At 44.1% G+C, this 26,446-nt stretch overlaps 2 protein-coding genes across 5 annotated transcripts in view; both read right to left on the bottom strand.

Annotated features, from left to right (window-relative positions):
* Nucleotides 1-26,446, bottom strand: part of LOC149342460 (uncharacterized) — a 134,889-nt gene that overhangs the window by 48,096 nt on the left and 60,347 nt on the right. The window lies entirely within an intron of this gene.
* Nucleotides 1-26,446, bottom strand: part of LOC149342461 (uncharacterized) — a 50,701-nt gene that overhangs the window by 11,757 nt on the left and 12,498 nt on the right. For 3 of the 4 annotated variants that reach the window (XM_089544826.1, XM_089544824.1, XM_089544827.1), the window contains exons 2-11: nucleotides 19,487-19,660; nucleotides 18,676-18,896; nucleotides 14,415-14,547; nucleotides 12,401-12,578; nucleotides 10,216-10,304; nucleotides 9,263-9,392; nucleotides 7,492-7,586; nucleotides 7,168-7,421; nucleotides 2,782-2,902; nucleotides 1,893-2,204 (exon numbers count right to left, since the gene is read on the bottom strand). In XM_089544826.1, coding sequence (XP_089400952.1) covers nucleotides 1,893-2,204; nucleotides 2,782-2,902; nucleotides 7,168-7,421; nucleotides 7,492-7,586; nucleotides 9,263-9,392; nucleotides 10,216-10,304; nucleotides 12,401-12,578; nucleotides 14,415-14,547; nucleotides 18,676-18,896; nucleotides 19,487-19,660 — 1,707 coding nt within the window. Of the gene's footprint in view, nucleotides 1-1,892; nucleotides 2,205-2,781; nucleotides 2,903-7,167; nucleotides 7,422-7,491; nucleotides 7,587-9,262; nucleotides 9,393-10,215; nucleotides 10,305-12,400; nucleotides 12,579-14,414; nucleotides 14,548-18,675; nucleotides 18,897-19,486; nucleotides 19,661-26,446 lie in introns of those variants that run through there. The other variant, XM_089544828.1, reaches the window with a different exon arrangement.

Genomic DNA, 26,446 nt, shown 5'->3' with positions numbered 1-26,446 from the left:
ATTATGATGTACTACACCACTGACAATGCTATGCCAGAAAAAGCGCGCATCTAATTCAAATAGCTTATTTTTAAAAATTGCAGAAAGTCTTAGGTGAAACACCCTGTATAGTGTGCCAAGCTATCACCATTGAAGAAACTGTGAAAGAACTTACAGTTGGGATCATAGCTCATCTACCCTAGTGATAACCAGTATACAACTAAAACAGTGGTACATCAGAACACAACATTTCGAGCAACTAAAACCCCACTGCAACATTTAGAACAATAAGTGATAAATGCTTATATAGATGCTTTCTGAGCGCTCCAGGAGCCCCCCCCCAAAAATATTATGTAGTCCGGAAGGCCATTCCAGAGCTTCATTGCTCTAGGTAATGCAGAATTAAATGACTGAGTGTTTCTATATATGTGGATGAAGCTGAGATGATTGCATAAGTGCTGTGAAGAGCTGGGAGGTGATTCCAGAGGCAGAAACGTAGGGCAGGTGCAAACATATTTATGAAATAAACACAGAAGTGAATGTGAATGACAAATTTCAAGTATCTGTATATCATTAAAGTTTTTAAGCAGGGAGACACTGGCGAGGGGCTATAATAGCCAAAAAATTTACTCGACAGCTCTGTTTTAAATTAAATGAGAGAAAGTTACGAAGCCAAGATAATGAGAGAGAATCAGGACAAAAGGCAAACAGCCGGCCATGTGTAACTCTGTCAGATGCTTTTGAGAAATCTAAACAAAAAATACAGTCTGTTTGCAGGTTATTATCCGTGTTAAAACCCAAGTCAGTAGAAAATTCCAATAACCGAGTGTCACACGAGTAGCCTTTCCTAAAACCATGCTGATCTGAACAGAAGTCATTTAATTCCAGGTGGTTGTAATTGTGAGAAGTGATGTATGTTCAAGTCATTCACAGCACATGCATGTTAACGAAATAGGATGATAGTTATGTTTTCGTTACTCGTTGTGAATACAGAAATAACCTTGGCTATTTTCCAATCAGTAGGCAGTTCTCCAGATGATAATGATTGCTGAAATACATGGCACAAAATCTGGCTGAAAATTGAAATGTTGTTTTTAAGAATCTTCGAGTTTATGTTGTCCACTCTGGCAAATAAGGACAACTCAGGGTTTAATTAGTGATGCCATACCCTCAGCAGTAATGCTGATGGGCTGCATGAATGGGTAGTCAGAATCGAAAACAACTGGCATACTGGAATGATCGACCTTTGTAAGCAATGATGCAAAAATCTATTTGAATGCTGTTGGACATTCAGTGTCAGCTTGTGGCAAGCCATCAATATTGTGTAGTTGTATGAGGTCTTAGTTATTTTTCTGCGATATAGTTTGCCAAAACTACTTAGGATTAGTCTGAAATTGTGATGGGAGATCACGAGTAAAGTATTTGCTTTTGGCAGCGGTAATAGTGGAACAGTATGTTTTCAGACACTGTTTATACCTATTTAACAGCTTACACTGATAACTTTATACCTATAACTACAAGTTGTTGAATACTGAATGAATTGCACTGTTTCTGTAGCAAACCAATGCAGAAGCAACAAGAAGTATATTCAAACACATTTCACTCCTCTTGCCACTGTGTAACGGCACATTACTTTGCAGTACCATTGTGGTGATGGCTGAAAAACTCTTAAGGACTTTGTATGCAAATCTTGAACAGAATGCTATCTGGGCACACTTACTTTGCACCTGAATTATGAACTGTAATGTACATTGACTTGAGAACCTCATATCATAATTTTTAAGTTGAGTACAACCACACATAAGCATCAGAAAACGTTAGCACATCCAACTCTATTTCTTAAGCTGTGCATGTAATATGGCAGAAACCATTCCTTTTTGTCACTAATACACTTGCAGTCACTTCATCCTCACCTGGGCTTTGTAGAAGGCAGCCTGTGCACTGGTCAGCTCCAACAGTATCTCAGCTGCCTCATCCAGACAGCCTGCATTCATAGCTTGCACAGCTCGAAACATCCTGGCCTCATCTTTGAGAGCTCTTGTCTCTTTTGGGCTCATCAATGTCCCATTACTTGAACCACAGAACAGTTGGCGTGTAGGTGTCAGTGGTCTCTTGGGGCTAATAGGTCTCTCCAGCATGGATAGAACAAGCTTCCAGTAGTGTGCTGCATGCTCTTCCAGGGCTTTTGATTCATCTTCAAGGCCCTCGGCACCTTTGGATAATGACTGCACATGATAAACAATTAGTGTGTTTGAGACACTGAAGTGAAGGTAGCCTCCTTCACCTTATTTAAGCCAATAGTTAAACATGCCTAGTAGCTGCAATTCCATATTACTGCGTTATTCTTTAATATTGTCAGGACAAATTCATCATTGGCAAGTGGCATCAGACAATATTTAGCTACCTTGCTAGAAGCCAAATAATTTTAAATTACCTTTTATAGTGTCCTTACCCTGAAATACAACATCCTACTTTTGTCAAAATTAAGTTGGTTGAAAATACAAGTTTCTCTCCACAACAATCACTCGGAATTACCTGCGGTTACAAACATGCTAGCAAACATGTTAGAAGGCAGCTCGCCAGTTCTGATTTTGCTCAAGATTAATGTTAGTGTAAATGGCATCAGTCTAATCACAGTGCTTTATCTATAATCACTACAGCATTCACTAACAGCTTCAGTCCAAAGTCTTAATGATGTCCTCATGTAACATAGTGTGCATTAATCACATATTAAAATGAATATTTTATAACGCAAAACCATGACCATGCTTGTTTCCAGAGTGCTGGCTTGCATCAACATACCTTGCTGGCAAACGTCCTAGCCAAGTGGGCAACTAAAGCAAGGTCCATGCCATGGTTTCCTATTCCACGAATCACTTCAAGCCCTCTCTGCAGTATGCGCCTCAGGTCACCCGTCCTATCCCTGTGCAAAAGCAATGACACAGTAAGCCAGCAATCACAATGAGCCATATATCTAAGAGGACATAGAGCAAGCTGCAAGTAATTGCAAGGCTTGTTGCTGTACCTAGCAAATCATTTGGTTTGCAATAGTACTAAGAGAGCCGTTTTGCGAAGAATTTATCAATAGTGGGAGTGAAGCGCACCAGTCATGTTTTAAAAATGTCTTGTTGATATGTGATGCAAGTGTGATGTTTGCTCATCAACTGGTCTAATCAAATGTCACATCAAGCAGAAGACACTGAGTAAAAAAATTTGCTACACCTAAACAAGGAAGCGCCTCTCACTACAGTGGCTGGTGCACTCTGCTATTGAGCACATAGTCACAGCTTTAACTGACCCTGGCCATCATGGTGGCTCGGTGATTATGGCACTCTACTGTTGGCCTGAAAGACACGGGTTCAATCCCAGCCGCGGTGGTCGAATTTCGATGGAGGCGAAATTCTAGAGGCCCGTGTACTGCGTGATGTCAATGCACGTTAAAGAACACCAGGTGGTCGAAATTTCCAGAGCCCTTTACAACGGTGTCCCTCAGAGCCTGAGTCGCTTTGGGATGTTAAACCCGCATAAACCATAAACCTTTAATTGATCCTGACAGCAGCAGTCAAATTTTATTGATGATGAGATGCAAAAAGGTTATTTACTAAGATTTCAGTGCATCCTAAAATCAATCTGCTCTCACCCACCACAGTGTGCTTTATACTTATAAACTATGAGTGACTTTGGTACATAAAAATTTGTTCGAGAAATGAAGGCACCTGCGATCACAGTGATATCCAAATCAAATGCCTGTGATAAAACATCTTTATAACTTGCTCAGCAGCCTGACTTTTGCTCTTCACTGTTGTTGCAGCATGTAAAGAAAAGGTCATGATGATGTGGGTGCTATCCACTTTGTCAGAAAACATCAGGTTGATGCTAGTGCTCATTTGTAAAATTGTGTGCATTGAAAGCAAAAAATTGCTGTTTCCATGGCGTCTTCCAGAAATGTATTGAATACTTGGCATTTTACAGGGCCTTTATTAGCTCCACCTGTCGGGAAGGTCATACTTAGTGGTTGAACTTTTCAGTTTAAACAACAACAACAACAACAAAAAAGCGGTATGAAAAACTAAAAGAGGTTTGTATCTATGACATGGATGCAACAGCTAGCTTGCTATTAAGTAGGAATTCTTCAATCAAAAGAGAAATTAGTCATGCACACCAGCCGGTTAAATGGTGTTACCTTTTATTTTGCTGTACACTCGTGTGTTTTGAAGCATTGCTGCACTGCCTTACATGCCTCTGCAGACTGAGAGGCTCTATGACCCTCCTCGCCAAGCTAGCGTAGTGGCTATTCCCCATTAGGCCAGTTACTTCTTCCAGTTAAGTCCTTCCACTGCCTATAAGGACACTGGCATGAAACCATGAAAAACTTTCATGAAGAAGTGTCTTGTTCTGGTTACTGTGACTAAATTAAGTGACAGTTTCATCGCTGCAGTCAACATGCAGATTATGAGATGCCCCGTCATTCTCTTCATCAGCCCAGTGAGACATTTAAATGCTAATATGACATCCCACCTTTAGTAAGTCAAATTTTCTTAAGTTCTGTGTGACAGTTTCATTTAGTTTCTATTACTCTCGGTAATGGCGATTACATATCCTTAAACAAACACAGCTCTAAATACGACCAATTATGCATCAATTTGTAAATCAAATGTATAAGCTGGCAAAAAGGGTGAGATAAACATATAATTTACCGCACTTAGATGCCACATTACGTGTCTGAAAAAAGTGAGTAATTCATCTGGAGGGAAAAATAATCGCCGGAAAAAAAAAAAAAAACTAGGTACTGAAATAAAAACCGATAAGTCCAATCCTAGTTATACTACGGGAATTAAAGGGACAAGAGAGGGGCATTTTGTATCTGTTATACCTTGCTGCCGAGTGCCTGTGCACTTGTTATTTCAAAGGAAATGGTAACGTAGCGAAAACTTTTCTGCGTTGTACTGCTAGTAATAAACCTCAGTACTGATTTCCTTTAGTATCTTCGTACTTGTTTGGGTGTCATAGGAAGGAGTTGTAAAAACATTTAAAAATCAGCATATGTGCAGGAAGCCATTTTAGGCTGACTGCAGATGAAGGCTTTCAACACAGGAGCAATGCTGATAAAATCAATGGAGGCTGATAAGCAGTTCCAGCCAGATTCATGGTACAGGTCACTCCCTTAATGCAGAAGAACTATCTATTACCAATGCATGGCGACATATAAAAAGGCTCTTCATTTCTGTATAAAATCTGCTTTCCAATGATCCTTGCATCACAAGCAGATTTCTAAAAGTCTGGTTAAAACCAATTTCTACCCAAAAATGAACCTTCAAGAAAACATAAAATTTGCCAGTGTACAAAGATGAAAGCACTGCCTAAAAATCAGCGCATGCATTGTACTTACTGTGGAATAGTGTTTTCAGTTAATTGTTGATTTTTAAATCTGAGTTCACACTTGTTATGAATGGTGTGGCCTAATCAATGGATAATTGCAAAACTAAATCTTGAAAGTGAGAGCCAAGAACACACATTCTGGCCAAACATCTTACTCGCTTCATTGCGTCAAGCATCACTTACGTTATCAACATCCTTCTGCAAAGTTGTTCACTGAAAATGCCATTGTTATGTTGAATGAAAGTTCTCGCAGCGTGCAAGCAAGGCCAGCAGGTCTGGTACAAAAACAGAAGTGCAGCACATACAGAATGTAATGTACACCCTTTGTCAAAAGTATAGAGCCCAGAGGTTATACTGGGCCATGCTGCATGGTTCATTGTTCATTGCTGGCATTCCAAATCTCTTGAATGTGACAGGAACTCGCATCCTTTCTCCTCCAAAGCTTAGGACTTCCACGGATACCACAAGAGCACCACTACTTGGCTTTGAAGCAGACCCCTGAGGTGTTTTGCCAAAGGCTATAAATGATGATATAATTGTAAAAAATGAGAGAAATTTGGTAAACAGCTTCTTGGTTCAACCTGCTATTTCTAAACTGTTCGTTGAAATAATGACAAAAAGATAGGGAATTGTCCGTCCCAAACAAGAACCAGCACTAATGATAAATGGTAACTGTTCTTACATGAATTTAACTGCCATTGACAGCTCAATGGTAGTTGATAAACTGCTCAAGTACCATTTACATCAACTGCAGTTCTGCTGAACTGCTGTTGAAAATGTCCATGTAAAGAATATTAGTAATCTATTTAACAGAAAAATGTAGCAAAATAAGGCCTCACACAAAAATGAAATATCCAATGATCCTTGCATCACAAGCAGAAATATCAGGTGAAAAAAAGTTAACCTGACCTTTGAAATTAATCTGTATCAATGAAATAAACATGTCGCCAGGGAGTGCACATATCAACTCTTGAAAGTCATTGCTGTTTGAGAATTATAGTTGCAAAATGAAAAATTCAGGGAGGCACTTTGTTGCCCTAACCTGCGGTGAGGCGAAAGCCTTTTTGCGCGGGGTTGTTGCTGCTTGTGTCACTGATGTGTGGTTAAGAGGTTAATGTACACCATTGTTTGTGAATCTTAAATGCTGGATACACTGGAGGGCGTTTGGGAGGCATCCGTCTGATTCGACGCCTTTCTGCAAACACTCTCCAGCATCCTAGACAAGGAGAACTACATATGCGTTTGCAGGAAGTGACGTAACCATTAGCAGGCTAGGCTGCGGAACAGAAGGATGGTGGTTCAAATCCCATCATGCACAAAGATTTTTTTTTCTGGTCTGACTAGAAAAAGCGTGACACCTCTGCTGATAACCTTCTGTCAACAACAATGAGGCATTAAAGGCTTTCACCTTAATATTGATAATCCTACAAAAAACTTTTTCCGTCAGAGATGTCCATAACCTCTGAAAGTACATCTTGCCTTTATTCCTACAAGAGAGCCGCAGTGACCATACCTGAATAATGCCTACAATTAAAAATTTTCTACAAACAATGCTCGAATGATCAGGAACAATAAAATTGACATATCACAAACAACACTGGCCTTACTATGCACAGAACAGTACTGAAAAAGCTGGAGGTACAAGTAAGCATCGTCAAGAAACAGAGAATAGTGTTCTCAGTTGCAAGGGTTTCTCTCAGCTTCTTTTCACTTTGTTTATCATGCAATGACTCAAGGGTGCTCCTAAGAGAGACAGCTGCATGGCTTGCCTGCCCACACCAGTGCTGCCAGAATTATTTGCCCCCTCACCTGGCAGCGTTTGTGTGCAGGTGGTAGGCTGAACTCCACCAGTTAGCCTGGGACTCTGTGCACAGCTGTAAGCCTGCCTGTGGAGGAAGAGACAAGGGACACCTGGAAAGGTGGAGCGATCCCTGTTCCAGTGACTGAGCTGCACAAAAGCACGTTGCCTCCAAAAATGCCAGTGTGTCCATCTGGCTTAGTGTCTCTGGTTCCGCTGAGTCAAATGTGTGTGGCTTCAGTGGCAGTCGTTCAAACACTTGCGCCTGTGAAATGCACAAAGGAAGAAGTGGGTGACCCCTGTGACAGGGATTCTTGTCGTGAAGCACAGCTCACCTCAAAGCACTGCTCACTGGTCACAGGTTTCTTTCTCCAGTGCAGTGTTAACCAAACAAGGTGGTTAAGAGATCCAGGATACAGCCGTTGTGACTCTGCACAAGGATTCATTACATGTTTGCTGCACACTGAGCATTAAAGCAAGGTTCATAAGGAAGACAAGAAATGGAAATAGCCAGGAGGAAAGAAGAACCAACAAAGAAGTGCGAGCAGTAAGGCTTGCAGTCAAATTAAAGCAGAAAGTTGGGGGAGTTGGAGACTCACTTCCAGGAGCATTGCACCGACATAGTGGCCAAAGACATAGAATTGCCCTGTCTGCTTCTTCTATGTCTCCTTCTATTATGTTGCTGTAATGCTCCAAAAACTGTAATCAAGCAGTGTTACATAACAGCAAAAGCATTTGCTGCAAGTGACTCGAGTAAGCTGAAAAATCCACAAAGTGACACTGCATGGCTTGATATGACTTTAATGTCACTGTGTTAAAACTTGACATTATTTCATATTCTTGATTTTTTCTTCTGTCAAAAAAAATTGGAATATACCTTCAAAGAACCTAAAAAAAGATATCCGATTACCATCAATGACCTCCTTGGTTCCAGTTCAGAATGTTCCGGATGGTGTCATACGATTCAGCATTTCATGCAGCATAAACATACTAGTTAAGTTAGAACTTAGGTCGCGGCAGGGATTTGAACCAGCGACCTATAATCGGGGGCTGCATATCATGCGCGGTTCAGGGTTGTCCCCCAAGACAAGTAAGACTGTTGCTGCGTCATTTCCTTTAAACAATTTTCGATGTGTCCAACGGGCAGGGCATCAGGCCCAAAGGGCGATGAAAGGGTGACGGCGTTACATGGCTGCCTGGCAGCAGGCAGCGCTGCAAGATGCTGTCGCGTTCCACTCAAAGGCGAAGCTTAAGCGTCCTCCAATTTTTTTTTTAATTAAACAACTGAACTAATAGTAGAAAAAAACTGCACAAGTCACATCGTAAGTTTTGCTAAATAAAGATTTAACTGCACATAGAGCAATAAAAGAACCCTAGTAAGGAGAGCGAAAACTCTGTTAAGAGCCCGGTAAGCACACACCAGGTAAGCACACACCACACACTTTTATGTAGCGAGCAGCGCATCATGCGATTTATACCGGTTGCGAGAGTGCCGTCTGCTCTACATATGTAGTGGTGGCGAGGTGCTGCGAGTGACATGATTCGATAGTTGTGAGGCGAGTGAGTGCGAGGCGTGGCGAGCCGCGTGGCATGACATCAGAGCCAAGTCTCTGCTCCTCCTGGTTTGAAGGTCAAATTTCCTAGCTGCGTGACCTTCAGCTTTGTACTGGAGCAGTAGAGCTTTCACTCTAAAATATATCAAGATTTGGACTATGTTTGGACATACATCTGTACAGATGTTTTCACATTTAGCCAATAAGTTAACTGAATTATACAAACAGACATCACCTCAGCAGTGCGTGGGCTGACATGAAATAGCGTGGCGCAGTCCAGTCTTGCAACAGTATTTTTCCAAGCTAAGTGCTTTTAAATTCTCTGAGCTACTATATGAAAGAACAAATTTTCATCAAATGTAGTCGATTTTTGATCATTTGCGTAATGGGCGAAGTCACATGGCATGTTGTGCCATTTTTGTTCACATTATGCACTGCGGTTTTAACAGCCACACTGAAAGCAGCCAAGCTAGAGTCATAAATTTTAAAATGAGGTCCTGATGAACACACCACAAAAAGTCTATAAATATACCAGCCAGAGTTTGTTACCTACCTTGATCATGTCTAAGAAGGTCTGCACAGGTGGGAAACTCAAAGGCACAGGTGTCAAGAGCTGGGTCTTGGAGCAACCATGATGCACTGGCTTCACCATCAAAAAGGCTTCTGTGAATTTTCTTTCGAACCTGACAAGAAAGTCCGCCAGCAAAAATAATTTATTCTTTGTGCACTGAAAATGAGAAACGTGCAAAAGTCGGCACCAAAGAAAGGTGCCTGAAACATGCCTCTGTTGCTTTTGATGCCCGTGCCTTTGCATATGATGGATGGCCTGTGATGCTGCCCGCTGTTTCAGCAGGGTGCATGAATTTGCTCATTAAAAAAAAACTGTGTAAACAGGTTATAAGCCAAACAGTTTGGCAGCCATATCTTTTGTTGTTGCATTTAACACGGGTGCTACATTAACATGATGCATGGCGTACAGTGTGACGGCACCAGCTAGCAACAGATATCGTCAGTTGTGTCTTTGTCAAGTGCACAAAAACTACACCAGGCGAACATCTTTGAAATGGCATATCCCTGAATCACTTACACATTCCATTGTACCACCATTACACCAGAATGTACGACCAACTAGCCCAGCAACAAGTTTTACCAGAAAAAAAGACAAAATTATGTTCCCAACTAATGTTACTGGAATTTATGGCAATGAAAGCATGCTTAGAGTTGTGCTTGAAAAGTAGAATCAGCATGGAAGGCTATGTTATAGGGTAATAAATTCCAGCTCTGCTGTATCAATTAACAGTGAGACGTTACTACAGCCTACAATGGCGGTATGTGCATTGCTGCAGGTGTTACATACTGATGTAAGCATGTCATGTATGAGGCTGAGATTTCTAGACCTAGCTGGTATGCAAAAGTGTTACCAGTATCTAGACAAAACAATGAAAATTCGTTCATCCAGCATCAAAACGTGAATCAGCACAAGAGAAACTAAACGCTGTGGCTCACCTCAGGCATGCATATCCTTTGCTTGAGGTTATAAAGCCACCGATTCATGTCATCAGCTTCACTTTTACAGAGAGTTTGTAGCATGTGACCTGCACAAGAGGAGAGGCAGAAAAATATGCATATCGAAATGAAGCTGAGAATATTTGAAGAATGGGGCTAAGCAAAAAGACAGCTGCCCTTTGTTTTTTGTGTGTAGGTGTGTGCATGCATCTTGGTAAGTAAACGAACACAAACCAAGAAGAAGCGACCCATTATAGGCAAATTTTTCAACGATACAGAAGCTGAAGTCATCTTAAGTAAATGCCGCAAGCTGAAAGACAAATTTTAGCATCAGATGTGACAATTCTGAGGCTGTTCGTGACAAAGGCCACCAGATTCTCCAGTTCTCTTGATTGATTAAAAAATAAGGTGATCACATGTGCCTGGTTTTCTACTAACTGCATATCATTAATGATATTTATGTTTGGGATGTCGTAAGCAGCCATGCTGTACCAGTTCATCATTCCATCACAGATTGACCAGTGCCTTTGTCTTCTTTTCCAAATGTGCATCCTAATTCAGAGAATAACATTAACTTCCTGACCACATACACCTGAAGTGTTCTTTCAAAAACTGTCACCCGTTCATTGCTTGCCAACTCAATGTGTGCATCACTTTCGGCATTGACTGAAACTCGGCTAGATGATTCTGTTCCGGATATAACGTTCTTCTCAGTAAATCTGTATCTTGTTTTTTTCATTATGATAGAAAAAACAGGGAAGAGAATGGCGTCCTTATTGCTACAAAGAAATAAGTATCTGCCGTTCCCATCGCTATTGCTACTTTCTAGAATGTGTTTGGATACGGTCCAATTTGGAATTACTAATGTTATTATTGGTGCTTCCTATCAGCTGCTTAATATGACTGACAGATTTTCTGGCGAATTTCATAGAGTACTGACTGGCTTATGGGTGCTTTTTTTCGAACTCTATACAGCAAGATTGCGAGGGGTTCTGTGCTTATGCCTTCGCTTACTGCATTTGATTACTACTTGGTAAGGCTCACGATGGCTTGTGTGCAACCCACATATATGGGTGAAAATGTGAGTGCTGTTCGTGCAGCAAGTCTTCTCCATATGCGATGTTTGACCACAGTACGCGTGAGCATGGTCTGCGAGAAGAACTGCTGATGTTCGCAAAAATCACAGCACCAGGAGGAGCTGTCATTTTGTAATCTGCTCGCCAGAAGCATTGCATCACTAACAACAGTCGAAAAAGTTTTTCCCTGTCCTGACCAAAATATATTTTTGTCTAAGCAGTAGTTGCTATTGTAGCAAAATGCATTAACACACGCTGCATGGAGCTGGTTGTAGTGAGTGCAAAGCCAGGCATATTGTGACCCTTCTTTTTTAAATTTTTTTTTTATTTCATCTCCATCGAAATTCGACCACCCGCAGCAGTCGAATTTTGATAGAGGCGAAATTCTAGAGGCCTGTCTACTGTGCAATGTCAGTGCACGTTAAAAAACCCTAGCTGGACAATATTTCTGAAGCCCTTCACTACGGCGTCCCTCATAGCCTGAGTCGATTGGGACTTCAAACCCCAAACAAACCAAACCTTTTTTTTATTATTTTATAGAAGCCATTCCTAGCAGTGTAGCCCTAGCAATAACCATTGAGGGGATCCGTATTAAGCAGCTGTGTTATGCGTTTGTAAAAAGCACAATCATATTTAATTTATTGAATGAGCTGCAGTCAGTACCTGCGTATTGCTGGAAATCAGGATTTCTATTAATTGGTTCTTTGATTAAAAAAAAAAATATGCTGCCATTGCCGAGTAAGCGTAGCATTGCCACAAGTCTAAACAGAATATTATATTACAACACATGAACATTGATGTTCCTCATTCTTTACGAGTGCAAAAGATTTGTACATTTTGCTTCTTTCTTCGTAGTTTTTGAATGCATGCGTTAACTTTAACTTCGCAGCTAAAGGAAAGGTGGACAACAAAAGAAAACCATCGACCTGTTCGCAAAGAAACTAAAAAATTCCTTTTAGAAGCATCTGGCACACCGATGGGGCTGAAATATTCAGCAATTGCAGCTTGACATATCAGGAATAAGATGCAATCAACAGTTAAGTTATGTTCCAAAACCTAGTATCATGCTTCCTTTGAAAGCAGGACTGCTGTGTTGCATTCGCACTCACCAGAGACTGAGAGACGGTGGTGTGCTCGGAGAAAGACATTCTGAAGAAGCCTTCGCTTGGGTAAGTCCAAAGCCAGAAACCAGCCTTCTTGAGAGAGACAGCTTGGGGGACGCACTGAGTAAGCAGTCAGTAGCAGGGCTGCTGCACAGCTGCGTGCTTCTTGCCAGTTGTAGCTCTCCTGGGAAGCCAAGTTTGGAAAAGAGAGGTCATCATGCACTGCCAATCATCAGACACTCCCACATTTAAGTTACCTGGACTGTAAGGATACATTTGTGACAAATGGTGTTTAGTGGCATGTACAGCCAAAAAGCACTGTAAAATAGCTGACATGAGGCTATAATGGGAATTAAACATCACTGTGGGTAGACACTAAAAGTGCAACAGGGTACAGTAACATTTCACTGATGCAACTTTGGTTTATGAGAGTTTTACATCCCAAAGCGACTTGGGATATCAGGGACGCCATAGTAAAGAGCTCCAGAAATTTTGACCACCTGGGGTTCTTTTAACGTGTGCTGATATCTCGCAGAACACGTGCCTGTAGAAACTGATGCAAGTGAACAGAACCATAGACACAAAAATAGTACTATTACCAAAGGTTAATCACTAAGAATGCAAAATGGTGTGAAAAAATTATGCAACTGAAATGCAAATATATCACAATAGACGATGCTAAAGATAAGAGGTTTGCTTACTAATGATTTTGTATGTAAGGACTCTATTCAGAGGCTTTGCTCAGTAAAAACCTGGTGGTCTCTGAACTCTTGACTACTCGCTGCAGCGGAAATGCCACTTGTGATACTTTGCTACAGCCTATTCAGCATAATGTAATGTTTTTCTAAAATTGGCTGCACTTAGACAAAATACAACTTTTAGAAGAAATGCAGGGCTTTGGTCACAAAAAAAAAGGAAACTTGGAGCATCTTCTTATTTATGAGCCTAAGTGAAATATTTCATGTTTCGAGCCTCACACTACCAACGACGTATGGGAGGATCTCATTCAGCTAAGCAGCACAAAAGTACTCTGCACATGTGCTTTGTTAAAGCTTTTTAGCAGGCTAATCGGTCTTGATACATGGTGAATGGTAACAGCATAAGATCGCAATTTCTTTTAAGCAACACAAAGGAAGAAACAGACAACACCAATGTCTGTGTTGTGACTCTTCTCTGTGCTGTGATCTTTCAACTGAGGCGAAGGTGTGCAGTAATAGGAAGTTTTATTCTTATCTACTACATACTACTCTCTCTTAAGAGAGTATTAAGGCACTATTATGTATTACTAGCTGATATTACGGTTCTATCAGCATCTTCATCACAGAATTGCTAGAATGTTTTGGCACCCAGCATATTGTAATTTCCAGCCTAAGTTCAGGCACTGCCCATAAACAGGCAACAAGCAGAAAGATAGAATTTGAATCTTTCATATGTAATCAGAATCCTTTAGCTATGTCAGTAGAACGTGCTTAAAACACCAATACACATCTTTCTCTTTTCTTTATTAATGCCTTGTGGGGTTCAGTAGCAAGGGCTCTTAGTAAATTATATTGGCTGCTGATGTTTTCAAGGCATCAGTATGAAGTAAAGAGCAGCAGTGAACCAGACAGAGCTTATCAGTGCATGAAAATGGTTGGTGGTTGGCAGCCATACAGAAAATGCTGTCTTGAACACTAAGCCACCCTAATTTATTATTGTTTTCTTGCAATCAACAGGTTGACTCAAGTAGGCACACAAAAACTTGTCAGGTGTTAATGCATAGCATAATGAAGAAACTCTTGACTGCAGGAGGGAGTTTATAAGTGAAGGCACGTTTGAAAAGATTTCCGATATAAATGAACTCTGGGAAAGCTAGTTAGTGTTCATCATTAAAGAGGTTGATCTGTTTACTACTGCCTGAAGTTATCACTAGATAACCTTAGACACCAAACTGCCAAGAACTTTATGAAGCAGGGAAAAAAATATAAAGCAAGTCAGTGCCATGCTTATAAAACAAGAGCTTTGAGAACCATATGCGCACCTTCAGCGGCCGTTTTAGCAGCAAAGTAGCCACATGGAGGTAGAGCTGGCCAGTGACATGCTGCAGCACAAAATCCCAGGCCCTGCTCGGAGGCCACTTCTCCTTGTGTGTTTTTGCAAGGAGGCAGTCCAACCTGTGCACAATGCATGCATTTTAATAATATGACTGTGATCTGTACTAAATGGATCATACAAAAGGTTTCGAGTCATCAATTTTTATGTTCTGAAAATTCTCCGGACTTTTACCCATTTTTATGTAGGAACGTGGTTCTCGTTTTTGTGTTTTTTTTTTGCAAATATTGTTTTCTATGGGTGCAATACTGTTTGCCTTCAGTGATAAAGAGTGCCGTTTCTGTTCCTCTGCAATCAAAATAGAGTTCATGACGGCCTTTTTATCAACACGAGCAGCCAATCTGCCAGCAGTTTATGAGCGAATCATCATACTGAGAGCTGTGCATGGAAGTGCTAGTAGCATTTAACAAAAATAACTGAAGCTGAATGATAGAGCTGTGAGGCAAAGGTGCAACTGGAAATTTACTTCAAGAAACAGGTAGTCAGAAAATCGTTGGGTTGTTCTATTGGGTTGAGCAAGAGGGCGGTGCATCATGTGGTTTGTGTGCTTCTGCACTGATGGAACTGCTGCTCAACCACAGCGGTAGCCAGGACATGGCACTTTTTTGTGATGGCTTATGCATGGTTCAGCGTCAGTGTCCTTATGTGGAGTGGCAAGACCTATTTATACAAGTAACTGCTGCAAGCGGTTTAAGATACAAGATGTGGAACTTCCCTGTCTGCAGAGGTGTGTATTCAAGGTAGTTGAGCAATGCTTCAAAATGCACAACTGTGTTGGTGCATCAGTACCACAATCTCACCATGTCACTGGCTTCCATACTTCATTAATTTTCTCCTCTGACTGAGTGTAACTCCTGTTTCGTAACTGGCCAGCTTGTGGTGCACATGTCAGACTATACTCCATTTCATACATAACAGGCAATGCTGCGGAGGCTGTGGAACTAGTGTGTCCGTGAAACCATCATTCGTTCTTCTCGAAACTCCAGTGAGTGTTTGGACAAAAAGAAAGAGCAGTATAAAACATATGTTAGCATTGAAAATCACGGTCGAAGCTGTGAGGCACTCAGTGTTCGGGCCACTACTTTTTGGGCGCGAACTGAGTTGGAGCAATTCACCCTGCCAACCACGTATCATACCACCACATATAATTCTTGCTTCTTGAAGTCTTGATGCGTCACAGGACGAAAATGTGGCAAGAAGTAGAACGAAGTCCAAGAGGTGCCAGTCACAGCACTTAAGGTTTGTCACAACAAAATATGCTTGTGTTCAATTTGGTTGCAGGGCGAACTACTTTTTGGGTGTGGACTTAGCCTGCGCGAACAGGCACACTAGCTTTTGCAGGCAGTCACCTGTTTCAGGTAAAATTAAATTTTTTAAATTTAATTCGGCATACTTTCTTCAACTTCTTTTTGTGACCAATGCAGTGGCCATGACATAGAGCATCTATTGCACATTTGAGAGGTGCTGGGATCGATCCTCAGTGCCGCCGGGTACAATTGGGTTTCTAATAGGTACAAAATTTCTGCCGACCTGGTTGCTGAGCCCCTTCTAGAGTGAAATGCTTGGGAAAGGGCCTTTGGTCACCTCACCCTCCCTCGATGGGAAATCTATCAGTGAGGGACTAAAATCCGCCTTGTGTGGTAAAGCCCACTGTGGCCCTTTCTTTTTCCTCGCAAAGTAAGACAGCTGGGAAAATCTGGACTTGCCCATGACCGCAGTAATACTCTGAAGTTTTCTAGAAACGTCAAAGTATCGCTTACAGTAGTGACAGTTGAACCAGTGAATGCCTGTTGAGACTTGCTGATTAGAGCGTACTAGCTTGAACTCTTCACTTCTCTCTGAGATCCCCCTGTAAACACAGTAACACGAACCACGTTCACAGGCTGAGGTGTTAGAAACTGCGTTTGCTTCTGCAAGAGTGCAGCGGAGTTTGTGGAGCCTCCTCCAGGCTCACACCCCTTAGGAAGCTGGGCGAAGTGCCAGGGGACACTTGTACCCATTTTTACTAGTGGGTGTCCGGCAGTGGATTTCGAACCAACCATCTTCGAAATGCCTGTTGAGACTTGCTGGTTAGAGCTTACTAGCTTGAACTCTTCACTTCTCTCTGAGATCCCCCTGTAAACACAGTAACACGAACCACGTTCACAGGCTGAGGTGTTAGAAACTGCGTTTGCTTCTGCAAGAGTGCAGCGCAGTTTGTGGAGCCTCCTCCAGGCTCACACCCCTTAGGAAGCTGGGCGCCGTGCCAGGGGACACTTGTACCCATTTTTACTAGTGGGTGTCCAGCAGTGGATTTCGAACCAACCATCTTCCTCAACCAAAGCGGATGCCCAGACCACTAGGCCAACCCCTGTTTAGAGAGCAGACACTCTCCAGATACTTTGACATCAGCTCAGTGTGAATGAGCTGAATGTGACACTCGACATTATGCTTTTTATCACTGTTCACTTCTACTTCTAGGTGCCCTTAGATTTACTCTTTAAGTTATTTTTGCTCACATACTTTTAACTCATTGTATCCCAGTGGCTATATATATATATATCCAAAAAGTAACGAGAGTTCGCAGATCTAGTGTCTGATATAAAAATCCAAAACTACAATAAAAAAATTCGCGCCACATGGACGCTTCATAAATCCTCCCTCAGTGGCAGCAGGCCCTGCAACAACAGCAGCAGCAGCAGCAGAGCAGAAAACGTGGTGTTCCTCAGAAGTCACTGCACAAAATACATGCCTGCCTTTTTTCGTGAATGTTTTCGTAATCTGCAAATCACTTGTTATTTTCTTCCGTGTTCTGAGAGCAGTAGATGCCCTTGCTCATCGAAATTTTGTTGCAATACATGCAGTAGAAGTTTTGTCGGAAAAGTGTTTGTTAGTGCATCCTCGTGTGGTGCCGTCAGGACTGTGGGGTAACCGCTGGTTGGCGAGTCATTCACTAGCAAAGGGTTTGGAAATTCAGCTTGAGAAGTTCAAATTGCAGATTGCTCTTGATCTCATGAGGGCAGAAAACACCACAGGAGATCAAAAAGAAGCAATGCAAATCTCCACCACTGCTGTGTCCAACAGAGCGCTGGACATTCTGAAAGCAGTAAGGTATGAAGGTGTGAACCACATTCCAGAGGAAGTGCCTAAAAACAATACTACCCATTGCAAGATGCCAACATGCAATTGGCAAGCAAGGTTTCAATTCAAGAAATGCAGTGTGTACCTTTGTGTTGATGAAGTTGGACCAGCAAATTGCTTTGACCAGTTCCACAGGGGGTTACTATAGGTACTCACTTATTTTCCGGAGAAATAAACCCGGATAAGCTAATTGCTTGTTCTCGTGCTTTTGTTTTAGCCTGATGGTAGCATATAAATAGTACGGTCATCCACACACTTGTAAAGAGCACTCGAACGACGCGTTCTGTTGTGAATTTATGAAATCGCCGGTGCTCGGTGGGCTTCATACCACTTTTAAGGACATGAGGATTTCAACGGGATCCATGGGAATGTGCATGTGGGATAATGCCAGGTTTGGAGCCCTAGGCCACTCTGAAATGGCAGAAGTGTAGTCCCCAGTGCGCGGCTTGAGTGCTCTAGACAAGTGTGTGGATGTCTGCTCAAATTTCATTAGTGCAAGCAGACGCAGCATGGGAATCAGCGCTTGTCCCTGTCCTTCCTTCTCTGTCTTTGTTCCTCGTCGCAGCGCTGGCGAAGTTGTGAAGATGTACCAACTAGCTCAAACCACGATTTTGCTTGGGGAAACAGTGTTATCTTAGCTGACTACATGCCATGTAGCTATGAAAGTATTCGTACATAACTTGTACATAGTAAAAGTGCGTAGTATTATTGTGGTGCGTTTCTGCTGAAGGCCACAGCAGCAAGCAGACTTATCGACACCCAAGTCATGCAGTTGTGCCTTACATTGGCAGGAGGCCCTTTCTTCTCAAAGTCTCATCTTTCACGCATGCTGTGCTCACCTTGTCCCTTGTGAACACCTCACAGAATCAGTTCAGAAACCATGTGCCTTTTTGCATCCTTACACTACACAAGGGTACTCAAGGAAACACAATACAGAAGTAGCTGAGGCAAAAATGCATCAAATAAGCGCATGCTGGAACATGCTAATGCCTGTGTACAAGCCTAGTAACCAAATTTAGATGCACAGTAACTAAGCAAGTAAGAAACCTGCTCTTTAGTGGACCACTCACATTTCAACAGCACTGATGGCGTCCTCCAGGGAGGTCTGTTCCCCATGCTTGTCTGTGTCTGCAGTCGGTGAACTGGTTACATTAAAGGAAACTGAGTTGTTGTGCTTGCTTGAAACTGAGTTGTGCTTGCTTAATGCCAGAGTGGCCAGCTGGTCTAGCGCCAGCAGGTACTTGGTCATAAAATCTTCATCAACTGGGTTGACACGATCCTTGTGGCACACCTGGATGCAGAAAAACAACAAGCTTGCACTGAACGTCACATAACCACAAACAGTACAATCTCTAGAGCAACCCATTCTCTGGACCATATGTGTTTTGTGCTCGGGGCCACATAGACAACATTCTTTTTGGCCAGCAGGGGTTGTTTTCACTTATCACTCACCATGCTGATGGTTATATAACACTTTTGAGAAGCCCTTGTTCATACAGCTATCTGTGTTAACTACCCACCTGACAAAATGAGCATGTGTAGTGAGCATGTCTCATGACAGTCTGATTTCTGTGCTGTTTTTAATGTTGTTAAGCAGTAAACACACCTTCAGACCTTGCTACAGCAAACTAGTGATCTACAAAACTGAAATTAACTACACAAAAAATTCAAGCACTGGCAATAACTCGCCACTAAATTTCAGGCAATATCTTTGTATTTTATTGCTTGCTAGCTCAAAAGTGGCAACCAATGACGCTGAGAAGCTTGAGATGTTGCCATTGAGCTGTGTTCTGTAGTGCCTAAACCTCTGCATGTCTCCTGGACACCGTCGCACAAAAATCCTCCTGTTTATTATGGTCGTCTATGAAAGAAGACACGTGCCTCAAAGATGTCAGCCAAGCAGTGTTGCCAGAGGAGTGAGTGGAACGCTTGAACACTAAACTGGGTGTCATCTTCTGCCTCCATGGCTTGTTTATAGGCATCCAAAGCATGTCCGGAGTCCAGCAGCAGTCGCAGAAGCTTCACTCGCAATGATACATCCAGTGGACGTGCCTCCTGCACATGAATACACGCCAACCAAGCTGTACATAAACAAATTCATTTCAAAACTAGTGTCCGAACAGTTTCACTTCGCTTAAGCGGTACATGCATGCCACCTATAATGAAGCACTTTACCACTACTATGCACAAAGCGTCCACCACAACTTTGTCAATGACCTCGGTGACTTTAGTCAGCAGCCAAATGTACACGCTGATATAGTTGTACAGTTCTAATCACTGGGCGACTAGGTTGCATTTACAGCCATTTTTTTTTATAAGACATACAAAAGCTTTTAACAATAATGAAACTTTGAATGCAATGGTGTTGCTATTGCATTCAGGTGCATGAAATTACAAAAATTGCCTTACTAACAAGCTCACTTTTAGTCAAGCACCCATCCAGTTTTTATTTGAAATAGTGGGTTGAGGAGGCATCAGCTCCACATCCCTTCCCATTACGCACCACCCTTCAGCAGTGGTGTGCACCTTTCAGTGGGGTACACCTTTCAGTGGGGTACACCTTTCAGTGGGGTACACCTATATCAAGGCGAACCCTGAGCCAACAAACTCTGCACTACATCTGAAAGCACACCACACAAAAAGTGTAAAGTGACAGCCTAAAACAAAAACTGACAAACATGCCTCCGTTATACGCCACCAGCAGCAAGTAAAAGAAGCAAAGTCTCAGGACCGACCTTAGTTTAAACGTCACATGCACACCGAAAATACAATATAGCAAAATACAACACAATGCAGTACAGTAAAGTGCGATTTTATTCTTCATGAGGTACAGGTTCTATATATTAGCCCCACCCGGAAGCGTAAAGCACGGTGGGCGGGGCACATAGCCGGTGCAGTTGTTGGCCCCGTATAGATTGACCAGACAAGAACTGTGACTAACAGTTACGCATTCTTCATAAACGCAGAGGTTGGAGTGATCAAAACAGTCAGAAAGACACCATTTTAAGATGAACTAGGAGGCATATACAATATAAAATCGCACACATTATAGTGTGGTATATGAAGAGACACAAAAGAATGCAGAGGCTGGACACAAAGCAAACACACTGGAACACAGACAAGAAAATAGCAGACAGAAAAACAGGAAAAAGTGCAAGAACCCAACGGTCAGGGGAGTAGCTAAAGTCAAAACTAGGATCGAAGTACACAGTCGTGCCTAGTTTATGATGTGGTGCAGTTTGATTTGCCTATAGTGGCCCATGGGATGCATGATAGTGCCTCATGGCGTGGCGACGTACTCTTTCCTAAAGTAACGAAACAGCAACCCGGCCATTCCCCCCATCCCCAACCCAACCCGGGAGGACTGGGAGGCGACCCTGCTCGGCTGTCACGACTTACAGGCCCAACAAGCCTTAGTCGGACGCGCCCGGGTGGCGGCTACCGCCACTGGGGTCCCAAACTGTGTTTGTAAGGATCGGTCCCTTACGGGCTGATCCAAACACCTCCTGTCCGTTCTGAATAAATGTTTTCACCACCACCACCACCGCCGGCAGTCGGTGCAGGCTCGCGGCCGAGCGGCGGCGCTGCGGTCCCCGGCTGCGAGTTTAAACTGGATTACGTAAGCCTGTGCTGCCGCTCTCTGGCCTTCCTTGGGTAAGTAAGTGGGCAGCATACGTGCGGCGTGTGATTTCGCGCCTTCGTAGTGGTAATACTGAGCGAGGGCGCAGGCTTACGCCAGCATGTTTAAACTCGCGGCGGGGGCCAGCGCCGGAGTCCGCAGCGCCATAGCGTTAATAGCGCAGCGCCGCCACTCAGCTGTGAGCTTGCTCCGGCCGCCGGCGTGGCTGATCGGTTCCATTTGGAGACTTTTGGCAACATAGGGTATCCCCTTCAACGACTGTTCGCATCCGCATCCCACGATCGAACTGCTCAGTCAGCTGGGAGCTACTGAATGCGGCATTAAACGTGGCATAAGCTGCAAGAAGTTTTTTCGCTGCCATTCAAATCATAACCCAACAAACACAAAACCTCCTCAAAATCTCCCAAAAATAACCCATCGGGACATTTGGAATCTCCCCAGGAGGTGCTCATTTTTCCCGAAGACATCCAAAAAACGTCCCCACAACTAGCGATGTCCAAAAAGTTGTGCGTCCCATGGAAAGCCCCAAAAGGTTAATGCTCGATTTCTCGGCTCTGGTTCAATAAAATTATTCCTCCTTTTTCATGCAGCCTGCAGGCATCCAAGCGCACATATTTGCCAAATTTCAGGCGCATACTTACTTTACAGGTGATGTAATTCACCTGTCCACTTGTGTGAATGCGTGCTGGCTCGGCCGTTCCGCACTGAGAAATGTCCTAGCATTTTACACACAAAGAAAATATTAATTCAAAAAGTAACCCCATCTTGCCCATATAAGAACAAATAGCAGCACCACACAGAAGTCATTTCAGTTTACTAGCCGTACTCTTAGCACGACTTGTCAAGGGCGTCCGCAGAACTTTTTCCAGGGGGGGGGGGGGGGAGGTTAGCACCAAAAAGAAACTAGTGCATAAATAATATCCATAATTCCAGGGAGGGGGGGGGGCACCGCCCCCCCCCCCCCCCTTGCCCCCCCTTCCGGACGCCCATGCGACTTGTAGCCTATTGTTCATACCGGCGACAACAGCACCATACACCACCACAATCGAAATGCAAGTCAAAGAAAAACAATACAGACGAATTGAAAGTCCGTGCTGAACAAAACTTCCGGTCAACGGCGCAAATTTGAATGCACACAAACAGCAGACGCAAACGTAGGCACCTTATAATACACAATTTGTACATAGCACTAAGGCGCCATGCATATAATGATGGCCACTTTTTTCTCTAGCTGTGAGAAATCTGCAAAATGAAGAAAGTAAAACAGAACATATGGGCTGGAAGTTGATGCACCTTAAGTATTTTAAGAGCTACAAAAGCAGATATGCACACGCAAAAGCAAACGTACGTAAAGAGCAACTTGGATGACAAAACAAAAGGCGAGATGAGCGTACGCTGCAGACACGCAGTTTCAGGTCATGGATTTTCTTCAAGCTTCAGCGACATGTTATCAAAACAGAAAAAAAAATAGTTCTACCAGGCGAAAATAAAAAAAAGTGCGAAAGGGCCCTGCAGTATGTTTAAATAAATAAATAAAATAAGCCAACATACCTTGACAACTTTGCCTACGGAAACACAGGAATGAAATAGGAGGCTGCAACAGCTGAAACCATGAATTAAACGCAGCTTTCCGTCCTGCGCCTTCTCACAGCACAGCGAACGCTCAAACATACGCGTTACACCATCGTAACGATCCTGGGAGTTTTATTTTCTTGTGACTAAGTGTGGGGATAAGACTGCTTGAAGCTAGGCGGGAGGGGGGACGTCTTGAAGCAGGTGCGGTGGCGCGCTGCATCCATGGTGCGGCAGACCGCGCATGCGGCACAGTCCGGAGTGGGAGTCGAGATCAAGGCACGATTAATCCGGTGCGGGAGAGTCAATATAGCCACGCGAACACTGCACAAACTACACCGCTGCGACAGGATGGCTGGGCGGTGGCGAAGTAGGTAGAGCAGGCTAATCCACGGGCACTCGCAGAGAGTGGTGGGTCTCCGAAGGTCCTTCCCGCCTATGACCCGTAGTTGAGGGCCACGCTTCCACCACCGACGCGCTGCAGTCGTCGGAGGCGCTGAGGAATGCAGGTACGTATGAGGAGTCGCCTATAGCCACGAACTCCGCCGCCTCGAACAGCGGCATCAGTAGGGCCGTGAAGCTGCGCAAAGGACTTGCGATGCGCCGCCGCTGCATCAGTTCCAAAAGGAATGGTATGGGCACGCCGAGATGCGCGGGAAAACTGCCGTGAATCCGTAGCTACGAAGTCCACGACAGCCCAGTTGGCGTAGTGATAAGAGCAAGAACTGCCGCGCGCTGGGGCTTGTGCTCGAACGGCTGAGGCAGCGCGAATAACAGCGCGCAAAATGGCTTCCGTCCAGCGAGGAAGCCGGGCGACGACGGGAGGCCATTACTGCACTTCTGCTAGACAGCGGCACAGCTAGGAGCGCCGATAGCCGAAGATGCCTGGAGGGGCCACCACACAATGTTGCAGTTGTACGGCAGCAGGGGAAACGCTAGAAGACGGGAAAGTTGGTGACCGCCGCTTACGGCGGCGCGATGAAAATGGAGACCGCCGTCACCTGCCTGCAGCATGGAGCCGACGGCCCACGTGCAAGAAACGCATGCGCCGAGAGAGATGCGGGGCTAACCGCTTCCTTCGGCTGTTCGAATGAAACTGCCGTTTCATCTCTCAAAACGACGCGTGCAAGAGCAAAACCTCCTCTCGCCGCAGCTTGTGGCGCGAGGGAGAGAGAAAAGAACGCGAGCAGTCGATTTTTGTTTCTTGTTGAAAATCATTGGTCCCGAAAACGTTATGCCCAGTTACCTTTCTGGGACCAAAATCCATTAACTCGCTTTTGTTGCTGCTTAAAACTCCAGAAAAAAAACGTTTCTAGACCTTTAGTGGGAGCACTGCCTTTTTGTTTGTGTTTCTATGTCTTGCCTCTATGGTCTCGAAACGTTTGAGAAACGTCGTACTGGGACTGGGACATTCCTTCCTTTCTGGGCGCACATGGGGAGGTCTTGTGCTTGTTGGGAAGGCGCGTCGACTGGGCCCCTTGGCATTATAAAGCATGAAGCCAGAGAAAAAAAAAAGTCCAGCATTAAGATATTTCCACTTTTGCACTGCCTTTCGCTGCGTCGTGCACTCAATAATATACAGCAAAGATCTGGTCAGGAAAATCGAGGTTTTCTTCTCATCGCTGTCCATATTAACGTGGCAGATATACGCAAACTCCAATGGCCCCTGCGCATTTTTGCCCTGTCAATTTTCCGGACAGCGAGATAATAGCGAGGCGTAAATTGAAAAAGTCTGGCCCCCAGAAATGGTCAGCGGAGAACTGCGAACGTCAAACCGAGCTATGATAAATGGCTCACGGCACAGGGCGCAAACACGGAGGTACAATCTTGTTCCTGTTTAATCTCCGGCCACGTGCTTGTCAACGTCTATATCTAGCTTCACGTGCAAAACATCGCCGTCGCTTTTCCGTATATTGTAGTGATAGCTACATTACGCCAGGTTTTCGCCTCTTCGCCGTCGCCGCACTTTGAGCCGTGGCCGCACTGCGACGTCACACCATGGGTCTCGATTCTCCGGTCGCGGTCGCCGCGTGGCCACCGCTCCTACAGGCGCGCGTCCGCCGTTGCCTGGCAACCGCCACAGCTGGCGCGCTCGTCGCGGTCGCCGCGCGGCCACCGCTCCTGCCATTGGTCAAGGGGCTTCAGCCATTGGGCGCTCGCTGCGCCAGAGATCTGTATGACGTCACACCCCGCGCCATAGTTATAGCGCCTATAATACCATAGTTTCGCAGTATGGATGGCGACCATACTCTCCCCGGTATCCGGATAAGCGAAGCCTAAGCGCAGCCAGGGGTCTACCACAGCTAAACCACAGCAAGTTTTTTATGCGTAGCATATTGCAATCACTCAGTTCAGCCCTTGGGCGCGGCCTGGCAGCCACCAAAACACGTGACGTGACGACGTGACGTCATCAAACCACTTAAAAATAAAAAAAATATAAAAGGAAAAAAACAAAACAAAAAAGAGAGAACGGCTGAGCATGGTGGCGGTTGCCACCGCCCCGTTTCAAAGGGGGCGCTCCTATCCATCCATCCATCCATACGTCACGGAGGAAAAGCTGCTGGGAAAATCGAGTGCCGCCAAGCAATACCTTGCGCAAAAAGACCGTGCAATATGCAACGCATTCTTGGCTTAACCAAGCTAAGCCTGGGCATCTTTTTTTCTCCTCGCACCCCTGGTGTTGGAAAGGTTTGTGGAATGTGGGGGCATTTTGTGGTCAGTTTTCGTAAATGATCACCCGGCATAAACCTTGTTTGGTGTTAGTAAAAAGTTCACGCAAGTTACCCCGAGCAGAAGCTTTTCGATGAAAGTTTCTGATAAAAGTTGCGGAATTCCACAATAAAAGTAAAAAAAAAGTGTTTGGCAGTTTAGCATTGCTAAGCACGAAATACTGTGCGAAAGCACGGTGGGCCACCTAAATTGAAGGCAGGCCAAAATAATTCTGGTGGTGTCCCAGGTCGGTTCCGAACGTGGGTCAACTCAATCTTCGAATAATCGGGAGTGGGACACCCAAATTTCCGCGGTGAGTCATTTTTTTTGGAGGTGGTTAAATTGGCTTTTAAGGAAAGGAAATGGCGAAGTATCTGTCTCACATATCTCGGTGGACACCTGAACCGCGCCGAAAGGCAGATAGGAAGGTTGGAGTGAAAGAAGAAAGAGAGGGAGAGGTGATGTAGTGGAGGTCTCCATTAATTTCGACCACCTGGGGATCTTTAACGTGCACTGACAACGCACAGCACACGGGTGCACCTTTTCGGTTTCGCCTCCAACGCGGCCGCCGCGGTCGGGTTCGAACCCGGGTACTCCGGCTCGTAGACGAGCGCGTTAACCACTGAGCTTCTGCGGCGGGTCCAATTTAATTTCGAGACTAGGTCAAGCCTGTCTTCCACCCGAGCACAACCAGGTTCACAGACAGTCAAATTCGGCCAAGGTCATTACAAGGGCAAACCTCGGGTGTCCTAACCAAATCTTTAACATGCCTCATGTGCCATACCATGTGTTGCCATACTTACCGTTAGGCCCATCACAAAACTGAGCTTTGCTTGGTGTCTCAAGTCTCTAAATCAGGCGAGGTCATTCCATGGTCGAATTTCGGGTTGTCCTGATTCGTAACCATGTTTGGGTACAGT

This window comes from Amblyomma mixtum, chromosome 5 (assembly GCF_055824585.1).
Source record: "Amblyomma mixtum isolate Tamu chromosome 5, ASM5582458v1, whole genome shotgun sequence".
In the NCBI taxonomy this organism is placed as follows: Eukaryota; Metazoa; Arthropoda; class Arachnida; order Ixodida; family Ixodidae; genus Amblyomma; species Amblyomma mixtum.
Note: the sequence above shows the minus strand (reverse complement) of the source record. Positions and strands in the feature narration are given on the sequence as shown.